This window comes from Rhipicephalus sanguineus, chromosome 1 (assembly GCF_013339695.2).
Source record: "Rhipicephalus sanguineus isolate Rsan-2018 chromosome 1, BIME_Rsan_1.4, whole genome shotgun sequence".
Classification (NCBI taxonomy): Eukaryota; Metazoa; Arthropoda; class Arachnida; order Ixodida; family Ixodidae; genus Rhipicephalus; species Rhipicephalus sanguineus.
Window position 1 is genome coordinate 254,612,456 of NC_051176.1, and position 22,986 is coordinate 254,635,441.

At 40.5% G+C, this 22,986-nt stretch overlaps 1 protein-coding gene across 2 annotated transcripts in view; it reads left to right on the forward strand.

The window, feature by feature from the left end:
- LOC119378166 (uncharacterized) overlaps window positions 1-22,986 on the forward strand; it is a 48,818-nt gene that overhangs the window by 1,741 nt on the left and 24,091 nt on the right. The window contains exons 2-7 of one of the 2 annotated variants that reach the window (XM_049411400.1): window positions 3,070-3,121; window positions 5,239-5,420; window positions 8,496-8,631; window positions 10,887-10,969; window positions 17,132-19,084; window positions 21,930-22,182. In XM_049411400.1, the coding sequence (XP_049267357.1) occupies window positions 5,259-5,420; window positions 8,496-8,631; window positions 10,887-10,969; window positions 17,132-19,084; window positions 21,930-22,182 (2,587 nt within the window). In that variant the 5' untranslated portion in view covers window positions 3,070-3,121; window positions 5,239-5,258. Of the gene's footprint in view, window positions 1-3,069; window positions 3,122-5,238; window positions 5,421-8,495; window positions 8,632-10,886; window positions 10,970-13,679; window positions 13,748-17,131; window positions 19,085-21,929; window positions 22,183-22,986 lie in introns of those variants that run through there. The other variant, XM_037647406.2, reaches the window with a different exon arrangement.

Genomic DNA, 22,986 nt, shown 5'->3' on the forward strand with positions numbered 1-22,986 from the left:
TCCGAAAGCTTTCTGCACGTAACATTGTTTTGCACTGCCTCTGTGATAGGCCCACCTTTGACCAAGCGACGATATGATATGACGACGACGACGATATGACGTCATCATGTGGTGTCACGTTATGTGACATCATGATGACGTAACAAATTTTGTCGATCGTTGTCAAGTTATGATGATCTTTTGCATCACTCGTGTTGAAGGCAATACCTTGGGACACTGACGGTCAATTTTTGCGTTTGACGAAGGATCTAAGGCTTTCGTCTTAATGAGGAGGTTTGCTATGAAGTCTTGTCATATATCTGCCACATTAGCGCTTCATTTGAAATAACAAAAGTGTGACAATGGGTCACGTGAAGTTTCACCACAAATATGGCGCAAACTTAATTATCTGGTGCATTAGTTCCTTAGATGCATAGGGTATACGTACTAGCTTGACATTTGCCTTGAGCGGAGTATATCGTTGCAGTAAAGAGGTTAGCTTGACCATTGGTGTTCGCTGTAGCAGAGTTCCCAGGCTTCAAATTTCTCTATATTGTTTCTTGCCATGCAATGAAAAGTGCCACGATCATGGCTTATAATAAGATATCTCAATGTCTAGAGTTGCTATAAGAAGGTTCTGCCATATTTGCTAAGGCATATAGGGCAATTAGGTTTGTAGGCACTTTGGACGTGCACGACAAGTGGGGTGGACAAAAGATGCTTTTGTTGGTCCAAATGTTAATATTAGAGATAGGTTTGCTCATTTGCAAATTTGTGCCCTCAAGCAGATCATTTCTACTGGCCATTGAAGCAAGGTGTGTTACTGCTGAAATTGAAAAACAGCATTGGGAATGAGACGAAGATGAGAGAAGACAAACATGATGTCAAGAACAAAGTTTTATTGTGTTTTCACATTAATATTAGGGGTGTGCGAATATTCTAGTTTCGAATTTGAATCGAATAATACCTAATCGAATAATTCGATTCGACTTTCGAATACCGAGTATTCGAAGTTTCGAATAATTCGACAGGACTAATATGTAAAACGTGACAAAGGTCAACGGTGCAACTTGGTGATAGTAGGGTGGCTAAAACTAGCGCTAACGCCTGTACAGTATGCCTTTCGTTGAAACTTTCACCGATATCCAGGTTCAAAGCAACCACATGCTTATCTTAAAGGAGATTATGCCATTTCTGTAAGCAAAAAGAACACATGAGAGAACTATCAAGCCCTTCACAACATTCAAAACAAAGGCACGTACTTCTTGCGTAGTTCAGTCGCGTATGCCGCAAGCGCCGTGATACATCTCGAAGTTGGCCCGCGAAACCCTTGGTGATTGGCTTGTCATGTGAAAGTTTGTTCACGCTTTGCAGTCGCCATTGCCGCAATGCACCACTCGTTCAGAAACTCCCATCGTTTTGGCACGCAGTTAAAACGCTTCTGTGAATGGGCGGCCGAAGATTTTTGGGCCTGGAGCACTCATGACGATGAAGCACAGCATTACCGTTCTTCTTTCTTTCAATTTTAAATAAAATCCTTTGTATTCGATTCAATATTTGACATTTCTGGCCATTATTCGGCACTATTCGATTCAAATTTGATTCAAGATTAAATTTCGCTATTCGCACACCCCTAATTAATATATACTAAAGAACACATGAGTTCTACATGGGGATACAAGATATCATCGTAAATTGTGCTATGCCACATGTTGGAAAGGTACAAGATTTCATTTCGGTGGAGTGATAGCGAAAGCACGCTGACGGAATTATCTCCATATTTTTGTATGCAAGAAATTTCAAAAATTTTGCACTGGCATTGTTCATCGTATTTCTCTAACAGTGTGCAATAGGCAAACAAGGGTTTGTGATCACAATTCTTGCAGTGCTTGGCAAGATAACTGCTGACTGAACCTTTGAGCGAGTATGCATACCCACAGAGTCTTTCATTAACACATCGACCGGTTTAATTCTGTATGCTGCATTTGTTCGGCAATCAACAAATCGTTGTACTTATATCTTTCTTTCATTTTTTTTAATGTAAACGTCTTCAACTACAATCTGTCTGGCTAGATGAAAGAATTCTAGATGCTGTACTGGCACCGTCCATAGTTTAAGATAGTCCTGACGTTTGTAAAATGATTCAAGGAAGTGAAGGTTTCTTTGCCTTCCTGCTTGATTTTCACATGTCTACTCTGTTCATTTCTTGACGACCAAAGTGGGCCGCTAAACACACACGCATGCAATGTGTTCCACTCTGCAACAGTTCTAGGAAAAAAGTTCTATTTAAATGCATTTTTCCTAGTGAAAATTGTAGCTAGCAATTTTTCACTAGTGTGCCAGATTTTCTTGGTATTGTGAAGCATTAAACATTTTTGTAAATGTAAGGCAATATTTACTGCAAGGCAATTATACAAAAATAATAGCTAGCTTTTTTCTGCATGAGTTCATGATTCACTAATGTGTTGCGACATCAACAAAGACTCTGCAACAAGGCATCAACAAAGACTGCCTTACTTTTAATCTTTTTATTTTGGGAGTCCCACACAATGGAGGCATATTCGAGCTTTGCCCTAATGGAAGAGTTGTGTGTCAGCTGCTCTGCAACGGAAGGCATTGATATGAGTTTTTGCCTAAGTTTCAATTGGGAAGTTCTGCTACTGCAATCTCATCTCCTTGTTATTGCTGATCTCCAGAAAGCCATTGATGAGCTCTAAACAGTAGCTTAAGCGAAGTTTTGAAAAGACTTGTTTTGGCGTGACCTACTTTGTTGAAGTGCTGCAACGACACACAGAAAAACGAACATTTGATGAGACACAGCGCCCGTGTTGGCACTGCTGTTGAAGAGTATAAAGACTGTCAAATCATATTGGATCGTGATGTCTGCTACACTAAAGGTAGAAGGTTTAGAAATTAAGTAACTATACAAGTGTATTTGTTTGTGAGGACAAAATGTGTGAGCAAAAGTTATTCAGAAATAATTTGTTTTTGTATAAATGAAACATTAGATAAATTTTAGTTGGAGAACTTCCTTAATGTGCATTTCCTGATCATGACTTTTAGGGATAACCTTGTCTTTTTGCCTTTCAGATTGCATAAAACGAAACCCCAAAACAATATCCTTAATTATACCCAAGAGGAGGTAAGGCATTGTGCTGCTGAGCTTAAGACACACGTTCGATTCTGGGCCACAGTGGCCGCATTTCGATGGGGGTGAAATGCGAGAATGATTTCGATTAAGGTGCACGTTAAAAAACCTCAGATAGTTAAAATTAATCTGGAGCTTCCCACTATGGCATGCCTCAATCATAATCATATCATGGTTTTGGCACATCAAACCCAAGAAATTATTATTGTTATGCCTAAGAAAACTTTCTTAGACAATTACCTGTGGCAAAGTGGCCTGTATAATTTGCCAAGCAATGCCTCTTGAAAGCAGGTTTCCTGATGAAAAATATTAATTTAATGGTGTGGGAGTTATTCCTATAAAGCAATCATAATACTCTAATAATTTTTTAGAAGATTGCTATGTATACTTGACAAAGTAACCATTAAGTTAACTAGGTTTCTGCCATGATGAACAGATCTTGCTTGCCTCTTAAGCTTTTTCAGGCATCTTTACGTGTGCTGTTGTATTGTTGTTATGGCACTGTTCACATGCATTCGTTATCAAACATTGGAAGATGTCAGGCCATAACCTACAAAGCTTATGACATGTTTTATAATGAATACCTTTCTGTGGCCATTGTAGAGGCCAGTGGCACTTGTGCCCTTTATTCGATCCGCACCCCTCCTATGTATCCGATGTCAGGGGCCGCTCCCATGCCCACAGCGCCGTCCATTAGCGACTATACAAAGCACTCGGCATCCACTACTCCGTCAAGTATGAACGGAGTTACACGAATTTGCTGCACGCTTTAAGCGCTTTCTCTCTCTCTCCGTACCAGCGAGCGCACTGAAAGCTACGCAGGGAGGTGGATGACAAGTGGGCAAGAAGATGTGTCTCTTCGTCAGCGTGTGTCAGGACCTTAAGCACTTTAATTTTTCATTTTTTCTTCAAACGCACAACTCACTTTCAGTGTGATAGTGTGCACATGTGCGGGCACGTGGCAGCAGCTCGCCATGCTAATATCAGCCAACGGCCGTGGACTTGGGTATATGGCGCAGTGATTTGGGTATATGGCATCATTTGTAGAGAGAAGAGGGAACAATTTCTAGCTGACTTTGAGAATTAATTGTGAATTGCAGGCTGTGTACTGCACTATAACGTTTGGCTCGCATGTTCTCAAAAGCATCGACTACCGATCGGCAGCGTTTTCTGACCATGCTGAGAAAGTGTTGCAGGGCCCCTTTAAGTCTTTTTCTTGTCATGCTATCATACATTCCTTAGTCTGCAATGACTCACCCAGTTACAAATCTTACCGAGTAATGTAATGTTTTTAAATTTGCTTTAACCCTTTCAGGTGCCACCTATGAAGAACTGTCTGTAAATGCGTCAAACTCACACAGCATTGTTTCAAGGCACTCAATATTTCATTGCAACAAAAATAATCTCATAATATGTTGATTTCTCTGTTTTATAGTAATTAATCTTACTTAAATATAATTGAATATCCAATTATACTTATGTCATTCAGGTTCTGCTTATGCATAAATAAAATCAAATTTTATGCTAGAAATACTGTGCAATTTCATTTTCGATTATAACCATTTCAAACAAAGGAAAAGTATACCTTTGGTTTGGCTCGCAGAAAGCGGCACGTCGAACGACTCGTCGAACATGGTAGAGCATTCAGCAAAGTGATCATGCACAACAGTACAATTCAAAATGAAGTTAAATGGAGACACATTTATTATGTAGGCGGCTCAGTTCATCCAAACCTGAATGTATCTTGCTCTTTCTTGGCCTCTAGTCGACGCAACAAGCCAAAACAAGTTGTGTACACAATTGTGTACAAAGCACCTGAAAGGGTTAATGAGTGCTGTAATATGCCCTGAAATTCATCCTCACTCAAGACGTTGAAGTTATTATAGCAATAGCTATGCTGTGAAACAAGGCCCTGAGCATGAACACAAATGTTACAGTTTTGCTGTAGCCCTTATGCCGATAATCTTCTTCAGTGGTTTATATGCACAGTTTTTACTTACAAGTATGGCTGAGAGTGAATGAGCTAGGTCCTTGTTTTTGTGTTTAATAATTATTATAACGTTCACATACATGAGACTGAAAGTACCATTAGGCAAAATAACTTATTGCAGGGACAGCACCCCTTGAGGTTATGTCTCTAAGGAGGCCTTTTAGTGAAGAGGATACAGGACCGCTTCTGACGTTAGGAGACCGTGTGGTGTGGTTGTTTGAACATGGGCCTGAACATGGCTGGGTTCGTTGGATTGGTCGAATTCCTGTTGTTTCTTCCAACTGGACCATTGGCGTGGAATTTGTGAGTATTTTCTGCTAATTGACTTTGTAGATAGAGATACACCTAGTTTTCTCAATTTATTATTATAAGTTGCATTGTATGAGAAACAAGCATAGAGCAGAAGAGGTGATGTCTGGGCAAGTTGGAATTGGTTATGCATCTTCGAAGCGGGCGGCGCAAAAACAAGGACAAAGGAAAGACTACACACCACAGAGCGCTCTGTGGTATCTAGTCTTTCCTTTGTTCTTGTTTTTGCGCCGCCCGTTTCGAAGATGCATAACCAAGCATAGAGCTTTACTGCAACATATTCTTTGTACTTCTGTATTTATTTCAGGATTCATTGTTTCCTACTCTTATCTTATTTATGCAAGCATTGCTCAGGTGGCCAGAATTATTGACTGAATATATAAAATAAATATTTTGCTGTTTTCATTACTCCTTTGTCTGATACGTACACCTAAGTTACATTGGTATTCCTTTTTATCACATTCTTTTTTATCCTCTTTCTTATCACTCATGCAGGGATTTTCATATTGTCCTGGCTTTACATGCTCTTCCTCTCCTGCACTGCCTTCTTGTCAAACCTTTCTTATATTTCTGCAAAAGGTTTGGCAGCTTTTCTTCTGCAAATGTGAGAGCTGGCAATTTTTCATTAAAACAAATGGAGAAAACGTTTCTTGACTTCTAAACAAGCCCCATAAAAATTTTACAGTGGCCCTGGCACTCTTAATTTTTTCTGCTATGAGCCTTGAAAATAGCTACAAATGGCTGTTGTAAATATTCTTTTCTTCTGAGGTAGTTTAAAGGAATGTTTGGCTTCTCCACGTTTTTAAAGTGTAAAGCACGGACCACACGCATAAACATGCAAATACAAGCAGAAATGTGAATGCATGCATACATATCACGTAGAAGCATGAGTGTACTTTCTATAGTAGCAGATTGTATACATAGTGTTCATGAGAGCTTGAAAGGCTTGGGTTAGCAACATATTGACATTGACTCAAGCATACAGAGCTAACAGGCATGGATGCTAGCTTCCTTTTGCAGAAAGGTCTGCAGCAATGTCACTTTTAAATAGGCTTTCGAAGGGTCATGTTGTTATATACAGTGGTCAGTCAGTGTATTTTAACTACTTCAAACTAAAGCTTTGTTCTTGCCTCTGTTTTTTTTTTCTCACTGGGATTTTTAAATCAGATGCCATTTTTTCGTCCATGCTATTTAATTACTTGCTTAGTATCATTGATTGGTTCATCTAGACAAATGGTTGCTGATAGGTGTAGCAAAACCAGTTTGCATCTCTGCAGCAGACTACTTGCTTAACAGCACAGTGCACGTGTAACGGTGACTTTTTAAAGGGACCGACAACCAATTTTTATGGTGCCCATTTTCTTTAGCGCAATGGAAAGCTTACCGGTGAGAGTGTCTAATCACGGAACGGTAACGTGGAAAACGCCATGAAACATATGTAATCAGAATATTTCAATCTGCGGCGAATATGAAGTCTTATACACACTTGACAACACATGCTGCAAACAGTGAGCGCGAGAGCGGTTCGTGTTCGAGCGCGGCGGTTTACTGCGCATGCGTGCACTCCACGCGCATGCGCTGCTTCTTGACATGGGCCACTGGCGGCTGCGAAGGCAGGACCGCTTCTCACCGTGCAACTCCTTTTACGTCGTAGGCAGCACAGAACAGAGCGGGGATAGATAATAATATACATACTCTAACTTTGAGGACCAATCATGGCATGCATGACAGCATCAGACTACGTATAGCAAAGTAACCGACTTCATAATCCAGCTTCAAGGCTCTTCCGCTAGGCTGCGCGACATACCGGTTTTTGTTACCTTTAAACACGATTTAAAAATATAAATCCTACTCACCACGTGAAAAGGATGCTGGAATCTGTCACTATATTTCACTGTCTTTGCATTTTTACCAGGATCTAATCACACGTTGAGACCAGTTGTCGGTCCCTTTAAATTTTTTCGCAGCAAAGCAGGTGGATGAGATAATGAAGCAGATAATGAAGTTGGTGACTTTAGTAAAGACTGACTGATGGGCCTTTGCAGTGCAGTGTTCTCTCAACAACTTAGTCCAGTGTTGTACCACACCACAATAGTTAATTTTGCTGCACAAAACATTTCTGAGTTCAGAATTTGGCTGTCTCCGTAACATCACGTCATGCATAATCATGCTCGCACATCTCGGCAATGTAAAAAAAAGAGCCTTTATTATGTTCGTTCTGTGCAATGGTCAGACAAGTCAGACCATTACTCTACTGATACATTGCATTGTATGAAAAAAAAATAGTAAAAAGAAGAATATAACTGCTAACCAGGTGGCTAGCAGCACAATAATAAATCAGTTGGCAACATTAAGCTCATGAATATTAATTAGCCAAATGAGTTCGGTGGAAGCCCACTAAATATTTGTGGATTCATGAAAAGGAAGGGTTGAACTGAACTGCTATGCAAGAGAGTCTATTTTCCAACTGAACATTGACACAAAATGAGTAACAAGTTGGAGCATGGGAACAGTGATAAACCAAGAGTCGGGATCTGTAAAAATTTTTCATGTGGAGGTAGATTCAAGGCAGGGTGTCATTAACCGGAACATAACATGATGCTACAAAGGTAGCTACAAGTGTTTTGCCCTATCATATCAGATACTTTCTTTGTAGGTCATCGTCTGCATGGTTGCTTTTGCTATGCAGGATTTCATTATAGCACCCTGCTGCAACAACAGCTTGATTTGGGCAAGTTGGTTTATACTAAATGTCACAGGTACAGCGCAACAAATTTATGAATGAAAACAAAGAGCCAGCACCCTTTCCTGTCTCTTTCTTCATAAATTTGTTGCGCTGTACCTCAATATTTAGCACCCTTTTGAACTTGATTGAATGGCAACTTTTTCATTCATGAACCTCAGTCCACCTTAATCATAAATCTTTGAATAACTCACTTTGGTTGTCTAGCATCACAAGCTACAACAATGATCGGTGTGGACCTCTTTAAAAAAAGACAGGATGGCATAAACATTGTAACTTGTTTTGAAGAATTCCCCACAAATGACACAGTATCTGATGTTTTTCAGGATAATCCTATTGGAGCAGGAGATGGAAAATTTGGTGGGAAGCGCTACTTCTATGCCAGAAATGATCACGCCTACTTTCTGCCAAACTCAAGTTTGCTTCGTGCTTGTGACTACAACAGTAGTTTCCGAAAACAAAGTAACTTTTCCTTTTTATTCATGACCAACTCATTTTTAACAGCTGACCTGCAATATTCTTGTTTCTGCTCTCTTCATATTGAATCTTTTTGGTATATTCAAACGTTCATAATACAGCAATCAGACTTTTGAGATTATGAATTTTATATTAAAAAATCACTCGGAAACCCTTAAGTGTACATCTAAACAGGATTAAAATGCTGTGATACATACATATGTTGTGTGCAGTTTGTGACAAACAAAACATGATAGAGTAACTGCATATGCTTCGGTATGATTTCTGTTTACCCGCTGTGGTGGTCTAGTGGTTATGGTGCTCGACTGCTGACATGAAGGTCGCGGCATCGAGTCCCGGCCACGGCGGCCGCATTTTTGATGGAGGCGAAAATGCTTGAGGCCCATGTGCTTAGATTTAGATGCAGGTGCACTGGGTGGTCAAAATTTCTGGAGCCCTGTACTACGGCGTCTCTCATAATCATACGTTCATTTTGGGACGTAAAAACCCTAGATATTATTATTATGTTCTCTGTTGTGGTAACGTATGCGTACTTATATATAGCAGGATGGTCATGAGCACAGTAGTAGAGCATGTGCTTTCACTCCTCTCTCTACAAATCATTCTTCAGTGAGAACTTTCAACATGCCATCATATGGAGTGTAATTCAGCTAAAGCTGTGTGCTCGAGTGATGCATTTTGTTTCATGCCAACTGTATGCGGTTGTGGTATCCTAATATTCAGGCTTCAAGTATTACGAGTGTTTGCAAGTTAAAGTTTAAAGACTGACAAAAAAAAGGTTAACTTCGATGCTTCTTACACTAAAAATTATGACATTGACCATCGGTTATTGTATTAGTACTAAATGAGGGATATGGAATGTGTTAAGCCGCCATGGTGGGCCTAATGCAGTGACGGTGCTTGGCTGCTGACCGAGTAATTTCACCTAATTTAACTTTATAGGGTTTAAGGATTGATCATTAGAGTTGTTCTTAATAGTGTTATTTCTGAATAGAATGGAATGTGAATACTAAAGAGAAATGACCTTTGAATACAGAATTTTCTATTTCTAAACAAAGTAAAATATAGATATTGTGTGGAGTGTCTTATAGATATTGTGTCGGGTGTGAATCATTTAAACACATGTTCTACAACTCCAAGTCGTGAATTCCTTCCCTCTCTTTCTACATGCTCATGCACCTGTGCATGCAACTACCCCTGGCTGTTTTCCATAATTTGACTTGAACCAAGCTCTTAAAAAAATTGCTACTGCATCTTAGATGATTAAGACCAAAGACATATTGTTGACTGTCCTGAGTTATTCTGAACATTTTATAAAATACAATTAACTAATTAGTTAACTCCAATTATGCAAAATTTTAAATATTCAATTTAAGACATATGTTTTAGAGTGTGCTCATGAAAACCCAATGAAGTTGTTTTCATGATGTTATCTTTTGCGGGGTTCTTTATCCTTGGCTCTGAACAAAGACTGCAAGATATTTTTTTAAAGGATGTTGCTGCATGCTAGCATGTCTGGTTGGCAGTGCTTCTTAACTGTGCTTGCAAAGAATGAAGGTCACATGATCACTGTAAAAAAAAAAAAAAACAATCAACTCTAGCTTTTAGGCAGCCATGTCTGTCATTATTAAGGTGGAAATAAGCCAATGTGTAAATGGTAAACAATATGCCAGCACTGAAATTTGATTAAAATGTGCTTGTTGGTTTCTTGTATGGTGTGTGGGTTTCATTCTTTATAAATGTGCTTGGTAGCACTGCAAACCAAATGCACATGCATGCGGTGACATCCTTTTTTTTATTTGTTGCGGGCTTTATCCAAAGCCTGGAAAAAAAAAACTTGTCAAAGATATTGTCATGTAAGCTACTTGACTGGGTCTTTCTGAGCACACTCTATGGTTTCTACAATGAAGCCGATTCCCTCAAATGAATACTTTAAAAAATTTCTAATTGAAGGTATCTGATTGGTTAGTTGCACCTAATAAAATACTAGAAGTGGCTTGATTGCCTAAGATGTGCAATGTTTCGTACAGCTTGGTTCTAGCTATCTGAAACTGTGCATGGATTTGTACGTGTGTTTTACCCTACTTTCCTGCCAGAGTTGTAAGATTCGAGATTAGAATTTTTTTTTATACATATAAAGTGTGCAAATCTCTGCAAAGTAACCCACCATGTTTATGTGAAAGGGAAGGATGAACGTGTCTTCACTGACCATTTATTACCTATCATTTTCTTTGTTTTAGACTCTCTTGGACAATCTATACCAGGTCTTCAAGCAAAGATGTTCACCTTCCCCCATCAGTACAGTGTGGCCAAGTATCCCTTTGTAAGTGCACTGCTGTCACGCTGTGTTTGCATGTACGAAAGTGTTGCCCAGCCATCTGCATGCTGTCGTGTACAGACTGGCAATGTGATCAAGTTCTTGTGTTGGGTTGGGAGAAAACATTTTCCAGTTATTTGCTTTTTCCTACAGTGAGCATATTCATATGTAAATTGTATCTGATAGAACTTTAGAAAACAGTACTGGCGATGCTGTCTCTAAAGCCCATTTCAAAATATCAAATCAAACAGCTTTATTGAATTCAGCAAAGACCATAATAATTGGTTACGCAAACAATCTGTACCATATGTTCTGTTCTCAAGAAATGTATGATCATCTGTCCATGAAATTAGCGACCGTCAATCACTTCAAAGCTTCAGCTTTGACCAAGAGCATGAACTATTGAATAACGTCGAAGTCTGGGTCAGTTGGTACATGACGCTGAGGCAAAAACCAGTCAAAAAGACGCCGGACAAAGGGAAGAAGTGACAGCTGTAGCAGAAACGCTGCTGCAAAAGGTGAAAAGGTCGGCGAATAGACGTCCAGAACCAATTGATTCCCAGCGGAAGAGTGTTGTAGTGATGCCTTACATACTTAAGGTTTCCCACAATGTGAAAAAAGTCGCTTTGAGACAGGGCGTAGATGTTGTCTTTTCGGCGCCTTGCAAACTTTCTGCGCTGTGTGCACGTGTTGCTCGCGGAAACACTAGCACTCCGGTGTGTTCTATTCGGCATAAAACCAAGTACTACACTACCTGCGCGAAACATGTTGTGTATGCGATTCCGCTAACATGCGAAAAAGTATACATCGGCCAAACTGGCCGATGCTTGAATGAACGACTGCGCGAGCACCACAATTCGTTGAACACGTCAGACGGGGCTAATCTTCCCCGCCACTGCCAGATCTGTGGTTGTGTGCCGCTGTTTTCCAATGTTAAGATTTTAGGTAGAGGTGGGGGCAAGGAGGAGCGCGAAATCCTTGAGGCTTATCATATAAACACGCACCGCGATGATTGTGTAAGCAGTACGTCTATTTCAATACTGCAGAAGGAATGCGAGTTCCTGTCACTCTGGCGGTAGATTCTTGGCCGTTATGTAGGCCAATTTCTGCTTTTGCTTTTTCTTGTTTTGGGTTTTGACTTCATGGTTTTACGTGATTAGCGCATGCGCCGTGGTTCTTCTGGGAGGTGCTGTAAGCTAATAAAGCACAGTTGCTAGTAAACCAGCCCTTGTGTGTGTCACTTCTTCCCTTTGTCCGGCGTCTTTTTGACTGGTTTTTGCCTCAGCGTCATGAACTATTGAGCAAGGAAAACGAAATCATAATTTACACACCGTCACAATTTCAGATAGAGACAGCATGTAAATTTCATAAACATGATAAAAATGCGTCACAGCTCGACACTTCGAAGCGCACTGCTGAAACATAAAGCAGGACGCACGAAACGAACGAACAGGTACACACAAGACGAGCGCGAACTAATTGTCACTTTTGTTACTTATTTCTGTTTGAACAGCGCGCTCCTTTCGCAAACGCGGCCGCTGCAGCGAACGAAACGAAGCACCCCACCGGCCGCCCCTTCTTTCCTCGAGATAAGTGCACGAAAGCGACCACGCCCTGTAGAGCGAAGAGCAACGGCGATCGCAGTAGCGGCGCGCGCACGTCGCGCCATCTATGTGGCCGCTAAGAAAGCATGCTGAATTACATGGTGTATATAAATAGCGCGCCGTTAGCAGGCTGAAAGACGGTGCTGTCGTAGCCTAACGTCTAACGCGGCGGGTTGCAAATCGAGAGGTTGCCCGTTCGATTCCGCGCGTCGGAAAGAATTTCTGAATTATTTTTCTTTATGGCTTTTCTATATATATATATACATACTTATACGGTGAATGACGGCGACGGGGACGGACATTTTCCAGCCGAGACTGTCCATATAATTGCTATCGCAATAAAAAGCAAGTCCATAAGTTCATGTAAAAGACCACGCAACTGTCTTGACCTCAATCACCCTCAGTGGCATAGGAGAAGTGTGTCTCCATATTTGAAATATGCTACATTGCTAGGAACTTTGTTGAAGACAGCTCCATTTTGCACATAGTTTTAAAGGTGCATCATTCTTCAAAAAAAAGAAAAAAGAAGCACTGCTTTAATTTGCAGATTTTCATGCATGCATGTGATGTATATGGCAGTAAACAGTGGACAGCTTTTATTGCTTTAAGGCTTATGTGCACTTTTTGAAAAATTTGAAAATAATTTTGGGCAATGCTTTGTGACTGGTAATGACAAGGATGTTAAACTAAATGGTGCTTTAGAGGCCCTTTAAAAATCTACAGGACTTGCTAGAGGTGAGCTATCACACTACCTGTAATGTGTGACTCAGCTGTAAAGCCATAATATTTATGGTAGGTGGCCCTAAACTAGTACTTGTAATATCCTGGTAACCTTGTAAGAACCAAAAGGTTGAAAATGTGCTTTTTCTTTTTGACCGTTACAATATGCTTACGAAGGTGTAGTGTTAGCTGGATAGAGATGAAATGTTAATTTCTGCTTGAATGTACTGCCTCGGTTTTCAAACACGATTCTAAGGTTTTAGTTTTGATAATTTTTTTCTCGAGCCACAGTGTGTGCAGCGCTTATAGTTATAGGCCTAACTGCATGTTATGTTTGTGTTTCACTATAATAACTGCAGTATTATTGCATTTTGTTGATGCAATGCTTTCAGGATACTTCCCTTCCCTTTGCTAACTGCTGTTGGCTGAAGTGGTGTATGAAATAACTCCTAACTGCAAGGTAATTATTAGGACTCTGCATTTTCTGTGTTTCTATAAATATTTTGGGGGGATGTACTTATGCATGGTTTCAAATAAAAAAAACAGGCTTATCTATAGTCAAAATAAGTGATCCTTTAAATACTATGATAGCTAGTTCCCATAAAAATAAAATAAATTTCAGTGTGTTCATATTAGTTTGCATCTTTACACATATACATAAATTGGGCAATTCAGCTGCATTGGCTACACCAATAAATACTGCCTAATGAAGTTACATGTCTGAGTATTTAATTTCTTTAACGTGCCATAAATTGCGACATAATGGTGGAAGCATTTTTAGAATGGGTACTCACATTTAGTATGTTGTGTCTTTTGGTCATACAAATGTCAAAAGTTTGGCTGTCCCATAATTTTCTGAGTATATATTTTAAGACCTCAAAAAAGGTAGTTTATTTGTGGGAGATTTTTCATGACTCAACACGACATGCTTCGGTGTCTATAATTCCTGCCTTAGTACCTTGCATGTTGTCTTGTTGCAGTACCAGGAATGCTGCTGCCCACAGATACCAATGCATGTGGTGCTAGTCACAGTAAATCTAAATCAGTGTATCCCCAAGAATTAACAATCAGGAGTACTGCATCATGTTGCTCACATGTGCTGTGTGAAATGAAAGACATCTGGCAGCCCCAAGCTGCATTATATAAATGCTCAAGAAAGGCTCTGGAGTGATACAGGAGTCAAGCAGAAAAAGCATTGCTTTTTCTAAATTTACAACTCTGAGATGCTGACTAGAATAAACTGTTGTGACAAAACTATACATGTTTCATTTCAGTATCATGTTATAAAGTAGAAATATATTGCAACAGTGGGTTACATGTACACATTTATCCATCTATTAATGAATGATGAGATTGGAATTGGTTAACTTGGTTTTGTTTTGTAGCTGTGTAGTATACATATATACCTATGCATTTGCACGATGTTTTTTTTTTTTGGTAAACTTTAAAAATTGTTGTATATGTTCTAATCCCAGGATCTCTACATGAAAGGCATGACTTCACTACTCCTCCTCACATTCACTTTCACAATTTCAAAGGAAACTCTAGTGTTTATGATTAAAAAGTTAATTAGCAACATTATCATTGATATTTTTTAGTGCTTATGTCTGCTTAGCCTCTTTTAATGTTACAGAAATGGCAGGGTCTTAAATATATAGCTTTTGAAAGAGTATTTTTCTAGTAATGTTTGCTCAAGAAGAAGAATTGTGCCACATGTCATGTGCCATGGAGAGAATTAAGATTATTTTTTTTTTATGAAAGAAAGCACTGTGTGTGTGTGTGTGTGTGCGCGTGTGTGCACGCACGCACATACATACGCATGCACGTACGTACGTACGTACATACGTTTGGCAGATGCTGCCAGTAGAAAGAACACTTGCAAGCATATGCACTCTCTCTATCTTTGTCACACATAGGGTGTCCCAACTAAATTATGCACCAGTAAAAAATAAAAAGGAAGCTTTCTATGCAGAAAAAGAGTCATGCAGCATAGACACATTATTGCAAATTCAAATCAATGTTTCAAAGTGTGTTCTAGACGAAAGTGTTTCTATGGCCATAATTGGTCCCCTGCACCATAAGGCACCACCTGTCATACATAACGGGGGCTTTTTCAGGTTGCGCTAACAACATAGAGTTAATCTCGCCCATAAAAGGCTGTAATTTATTTAAAACATAAGCGGATGGAAACTGGAACACCCTGTACATTTCACTATCAGGTAGGATTACGATTATCATAATGGTGTGTGTCAGTTGTTAAGCAAGCACATTGGCTATCTCCCCGTTTCCTGTTCATGTGTTGTTCCAAGTGCTTCAGTTTTGATCTGCCACATGCATTAGTGCCACATACCTGTCCTATCATCTGAGTATGCTAATACTTCAGTTACCATCAGCCATATGCCATGGCATGACAAACTGAATGGTTGTCTGCTATTAATTTATACATGCTAAATGGGCATTCTGAAGCAGCATGTTGTGTATGTGCCTTACAAACGAAGTGGAAGTATGTCATGGCAGAAAAATCTTGCCAATGGCACAAGTTGGCCATGTCTTCAGCAAAATTTACTGTTTGCAGTGGCCTTGGCAGCTGCTATCTCTTGTCAGTCGTAGAAACCATGTGAATTTCTGACATTCATGTCACTGCTCTGCTACTTATGCTGCACCGTGAGATGCTATCTCTTCCTGCCGTTTATGGTCTGGATTGCGCTAGCTGTGAGACACTGTGTTAGGCAGGCAAAAGCTAACTCATGTACTTACGCATGTGCATGCTTTACATATCGGCATCACTACACACACACGCACGCACAGATAGAGAGAAAGGCTTAAAGGGGTACTGACACCAATTTTCAAAGCTGACTTTATTCCACCATACAAATGTTCTATATACAGACACATCTCTGAGCAAGCGTGAAGCTCAGGAAATGCTGGTAACATATTTTGACATTAAAGTCAATTTTTGTGTGGCGCACCTGACATTGACGGTAGCATGATGTCAGGCTAAAATGTCAATTCTGGTGACAATTGACGCACCAGTATGGCTAGTTGTGATGACGTAAGGTATCAAAACATGCAAAATGGCCACATGTCTATCACCAACGCAGCCATGGAGTGGAGCGGCTGTGAAAACGTCATGATATCTTGCGCAAGCACTTAATGAAAAGCTCATACCGTGTCGTGACGTCAGGATACAGTAGGAACTGAAACTAGCTTTTGAAAACATGATGCAATTAATTTCTCAGGGAGCACTCGCACTTACCAGCACATTTTCTAGGCTCTTGGGTGCTTGGCCTTTCACCTGACACAAGAAAGCAACAACTGTGAAAATTTTCGTGTCAGTATCCCTTTAAAACGTTATCATTTTTTTAAAGTAAGACCGATGTCACCTCTTGAAAGTTTTTAAATGTCTGCGGGAAGACTGCAAGAAATGTGATCCAATATAGCACATGACATCAGGTTACCATTGGCATTATTGCTGTGTAATGACAAGGGGCACTTAAACGTGAGTTGTGGCTTGGCATTCAGAAATGTGGCTGAAATTTCATTTTGGAATGATACTGTCAGGCATCTTGATTAAAATGTTTTCATCACTAATTTTGATTAGTGGTCAGTGCATATGCTACTTATGCGCTAGCTAAATGTGGAAATTTGGTTCAGATACCGGAAGACTGCAGTGTTTGTATAGAACAGTGGACCGGCCGGTTAAGACAAGATTTCCTGTTTGAGAAATGTTACCCTAATAAGTAAATGGCATAATTAAGCTAAGGCAGCCAAATTTAAGTTACATGCAATTAATGTCTGAACCATCTATGACTACTGAATAATGATGCATTTCTCTCCTTGACAGCCTGGCTCTACAAAAGGTGTTGAAGCCACCCACTTAACTGCAGCCCATCTTATCAGCTCCTGCAGCAGCAGGGAGCATGGTGTGTGTGGTACTAGCAAGCTACACCAGTCCCACTCCACTCATGCACAGGATGAGCCCAACTTATCAGATTATGACAACTGGCTAGATGGCAAGGATCCATGCAATGTGCATGTCAAGTCCTGGAAAAGCAGCAGCACCCATTCAGTGGTGAGCTGTCCACCTGTGCTACTCCCCAAGATGCTTGTGACACGTGAGCAGTCCTCAAGCTCAGACAGTGATGTTAATTTTGGGAGCCTGCGTTCTCTTATGTCCTGTTTTACGTTGGGCTCGCATCGTAAAAAGAAGCGCAGGAAGAAGAAGAAGAAAAGCCATCGTCTGGTGATTGTGACAGGCTCAGACAACAGCAACTACTGCTGTCCTAGTGGAAGTGTGTCTGCTGCACAAGTGCGACAACATGTATGTGAGGGTGACATTCAGCATTCTGCTAAGAAGTATGGTACAAAGGAGCTGCCTTGTATATCTAGTGGTCCAAAGGCCATCTGGAGGTACTCTCTGCAGGAACAGGACATGCAGAAAAATGACGCTTCTTGCAAAGAACCTGCCGCCGTGGAAATTTCAGAGCAAAAGGCCCCACCAAAGCTCCCACCAAAGACCTGTACCAGAAAGAAACGCTTGGCTCCACAGCCTCCTGGTGACAGTATTACCCCAACTGGGACACTACTAAGAAAACCTTTGCCACCAGTGGCTGTTCCTTGTAGCTCATCTTCACTCAGCACTGACAGCCTAAGCTTGACCCGACGGCGATCTCGCAAAAAGCCTGCACCTCAGCCACCAAGGCGTGATGTCTGGCATTCTATAGCCAAGTCAGGAACTCTTCCAAGTGTAGTAGAGAAAGGACTATATGCCAATGAAGCCACAGTGGATAGCAAAGCTGTGCATAACTTAAAAGTGCAGTCACTTCCAAAGGCTGATTTCAATGTGTCTGGCGCTTCTGCTGTTCATCCTTATTTGCTTGAAAGTCAGCATGGCCAACAAGCTGAAAAAAGACAAGAATATGGAAGAAATTTAGCTGACTTGGTAGTCAAGCCGGACCTCCCTGTTAAAACTATTCCGAGTCCTTTTACCTATGTAGGTGATGACAGTGCTGAGGCTACTGGATGTGGTAGCTCTGTTAAAAACAAGAGCATTAATGAAAGTCAAGGTGCCAAACTGTTTCATGAGAAAGACAAGCCAGCTCTCATCAGACCAATGGCTTCAGAAGGGGAAAAAAGCATTGTTCAGCAACCTCAAGCCTCAAGCATTGTTCTCCAGCCTCAAGCCTCCAATCGTGAAGTGAGATCATCCACTTTGCCACCTACAAGGCAGTGCCCTCCTATTTTAGAAGAGGAGGAACCATATGCCAGCACTGCAGTAGGTGGAGAGTCCAATAACTTGGAATCTGTATTGAAACGTAATTCAAATGTGTTTGAACTGTTGGATGCTTTTAGCAAGCTTGAATCGAATTCTGATGAGATGCAAAAGGACAGTGAGCCTGAGTCACCAAAGCACTCTCGAAAGCAGGGGAAATCTCTGAAGTCGCTCTTTCAGAAACACCCAGCAGATGCCAGCAAAGTTGTCTCTACAAAATGGACATATACGCCTATGGAATCCAAGAAAGATAATTTTTTGACCGCTTCAAAGCCTGGATCTCATGTTACTGCAACACTTGAAGATAGGGCAACAGCAGATTCCAAGACTGAAAACATTGATGTGAGTTTGTGGGAATATGAGGCAAAGTGCGTGAAGAACCTGCCATCTCAGTCACCTTTGAATACACAATTGGCATCCTGTAGAATGAACCTCAAGCCTGTCAGCCATTCTCCTGACTTTGGCAATGTGTTTTGCAAACTGCGCCCGCAAGCAAGTAGCTCTTCTCCTGGAAATCCACCTTGGGTATGTTTGCGCATTATAGATGCACTTTACATTATAACTAATAGGGTGAACTACCTGTGCTCTAGATCATATTTTGATGCTTACACTAAGCGAACAATATATACTTGGTAAAATAAGTTTACTGCAGGTAGGAAAATTGTCTTTTAGTCACTTAGTTTTATCGAAATGTGCATAGCATTACTGTAATTGTTGTTTGTTACATAAATGCATTATTTTTAAAATAATCATAATATTTAAAACTTTTTGTAGTAAACAGGGCTCTTTGGCTGCACATATGTATGTATATGATGTATTGCCTGTTATAAATAGTGCATTTTTGTAACATCAGTTGGATTAAACTAAAAAGCAAATATTTTTTTGCACTAACAAAAGTCAGTGTTCAATTAGCCAAATAGTACCAGTTATCTTTTATTTAACATTTTGTTTAATTACTTTAGGGCACAATTTACAAATTTGCAATTGTAGAATTTAAGTGCTGCAGTAGTGAAATTATGCCACTTTATCAGAAATTCTCAGTGCTCACTTGAGTTGTTTGGTACATAGTGCTTAAGTATGAGGAAGGTGTTGTGCTTAGTTTTATCCCATAGCATGTCGGGGAGCTGACTTGCAGAAATGCTTCTTGGTGGAACTTAAACATAATTTTTCCCACAGTTATGGCAAGCATCTCAAAACTAGCACTAGTCTCAGAGGAATCAAGCTATATGTGTACGTTTTAAAGGGGCCCTAAAACACTTTTCCTGAAAACTGAGGAACATGTTTGAGTACATGTGGTTACCTTTCAAGGGATGCACTAATCTCAAACCTTTGGAAAGGACCTAATATGAACAGAAATATCAGGAGCGCAATGTTTACTTTCTTAGTTTCCCCTCAGCTCATCCATCTCCCTAAGCATGGATAGTGCCAGTAGCAACGTCCTGCGCTTCACATATTTCTTTCTATTTTCTTTTAACGGCTTGCTTATCGTGACCTTTTGAGATGGGCCCTTGACAAAGCTGCTACAGAGTGACAAAGAAGTGCTGATGAGCAAAAGGTGCAAAAAAGAAAAAAAATTACACCATCTCCCGCTAAAGGGACCCATGTGTGGATGCGAAGCAGCGGGGAGATGGTTCACTCGAGCGGGAGATGGTGTAATTTTTTTTAGGAGCTGGCTCGCCAGGTTCTTAAGCTGGGGCGAAGTCCCGCGCCATAAGCTGCATCTATCCATTCAAAGCATCGTGGAACGCAAAGAGGAACGCTACATGCGTCGTGTGTTCCCTCTAGCCTGGCCATTAATTCTCACAGGGCGAGCAGGGAACGTGGTCAACAGGCGTGCGAGAGGCGGGGAGCGTAGAAGAGGAGAGAGAGGGGGAGGGGACTCCCATGCGCTGGCACTCATCGCGGTGTTGCGCAGGAGAGAATGAGGCGCGTGAGAAGGGGGGAGCGTAGGAGAGTAGAGGAGAGAGAGTAGGCGCATGTGCAGTGGAGTGTGGACGCCACCACCGGACACAGCCCCGAGCAAAAGCTGCTTCGCATCTAAAAAATGGCAGCACGTGTACACCACTCTCTTAGCATAAATATAGACCACGATGGGGATTTATGTATCACCTGATTAAGCTGGTGGCACTCATATGTGACACACTAAAAAAAGTGGAGAGCGTTCCACCTTTCTAACATTTTGTATACTTCTTCCTGCTTTCTTCATCGTGTGATAAATAACTCAGTGGGGACCATTTCATTGTGGAATTTCAGGGACTGAAGCTGTATATGCAGTATTGTGCGAGCTAAAATTATGTGAGCCTGAAATCTGTGTCCAAATTTTGAGTGAAACTTGATTTATTAATGAGGCTCATTGTTTGACAATATTCAAGATATATTCACTAATAAAATTTGCTATACTGATCAAAGTCAGCTCACTACAGTACCATTCAAACGTAGTCTGTGACTTGGCACTGCCTATACAAGGTGCTTCATATACAGGATAAGGAAAACAAATAGCTTAAATTGTTCCCGTGAAGAATCTGACGATGATACTGAATGACTTCTTTTACACTATAGCAAATACCCAGACTGTCACCAGAAGCTCTCAAAAGCAAATTCTTGGTAGAAGGCTGCTCTCAGAGAAACTTTCGGGTGCATGGTCAAGAGAAACATCACAAATACAGGCAGTACATGTATCAATAGACTTTCTTGAAGAAACCAGGATTGTGGAAAATTATTGGACATTTTATATTATCTTAGAAGATGATATATTCTTGTGCTTCTAGTTTACGCTGATACAGGTGTAAGCATCAACAACTTATGTGCAACAACTTTTGTGAATATGTGATAACAACCTGATACCACTGCATCCAGGTTGGATGGAGGCAGAGGTTCCTCAATGCAATGATGTTGTACAGCTGTACTGTGAATGTTCATACCCCCATAACCTAAACCTGCGTAAAACTAAGGACGCCATTGTATAGTCATCAGTATGGTTGTTAGCATGTAATGAATGCATTAGACTATGTATTTGTTTCATCAGCAAAACTGTAACATTTATGATGACACTTAGTATTAGAAGCTTTAAATAATTGTAACAGTCATTTTTAAAATGCTTAAAGTTACCCTGAGATCGTTTTCATAAAATTAACTGTACAAATGTGGTAGCATGCCTGAGCTTACATTACGTCAGTGCAGCTTCAAATTACTTTACATAATAAAGCATTTTTTATAATGATTGACAATATTCAACCCATTTTGGTTGTGGCTAAACACTGCTTGCTGAGCATGTCTCTTATACTTTCCATGTAAGGCTTGCTGTGGATGCCTAGATACGGAAAAGGATATATTTGGCATTCCTATATGTGACATTTTTTTGTTAATGCAGAAACACCAACAGCAAACTGTGAAAATGCTGCCAGACGAACTAAGACCAAGTGTCTCAGAGCTGCCAGCTGTGGAGGCTAAAAATAAAACTTCCGGAGGGAAGAAGGAAGGTGGAGGAGGCTTGGTTGCCGAAACTGCTTCGTGCGCAGACGCAGCTGCCACTGCTGCATGCTCACTTGAAGTGATGGCAGGCAAGGCCTCTCCTGTGTCGTTACCCCAGGTCTCAACACATGCCAATGCTCATACGAGTTCAGGTGAGTTTTTCCATTCAACTTTGACTCTGGGCATTTGTCAGCATCTTTGTGCTGGGTGTGGTATGGATATTTTGGGGCTTCCTTTCCTGAAATTGAGGGGGGCATCTTGTGTGGGTGCCTTCCTCTGCTAAGAGAGTATGTCTGGCGTGGTTTATTGACAGCAGATTTTACTGTTCTGGTCTGACACCCTGTGCACATTTTCCTGCATGAGAGCACACAAACTTGGAAACACAGTCAAAAGAGCTTTTTCCTAAGTCTTCTTAGCTGCCCAGTTTACAAATGAATAAATTTCTCAAACATTGGTTCTCTCTACGGAAAGTGAAGATGGTGCTGATGTGGGATGTTTAATGGCACCAAGGGCCAGGTCTGGCCAATGCAGTAGTCATGAAATTTCATTAGTAAGGTTAAAGTAATGGTTAATGTGAAATGGCTGTATGGAGGCCTAAAACTTAATAGCTGTAAACTGCTTAAATCTGTTAAGTATTAAAATTATGATATTGTATAGCTACTTATGCTACGAATATGAAAAATTTGCAACAAGGTGACTGTAACAGATAACATTACAACAGCAGCCTCTCACAGAAGGCCATACTATAAATTTTTTGGACTAATAATGTGAAGTGTTTGAATATTACTTATAAAACTTTAAACTTATTTGAAGTCAAATGGCACATTGGAACTGAGAAATAATGCTGGGTGCAGTGGGATACGCTGTCTTTATGCCAAATGAAAATCATTTTTTCTCTCGGTATCTGTTGGAAAGTGAACATAAGTTTGACACCATGTTTGTGCTCTATATTAAGA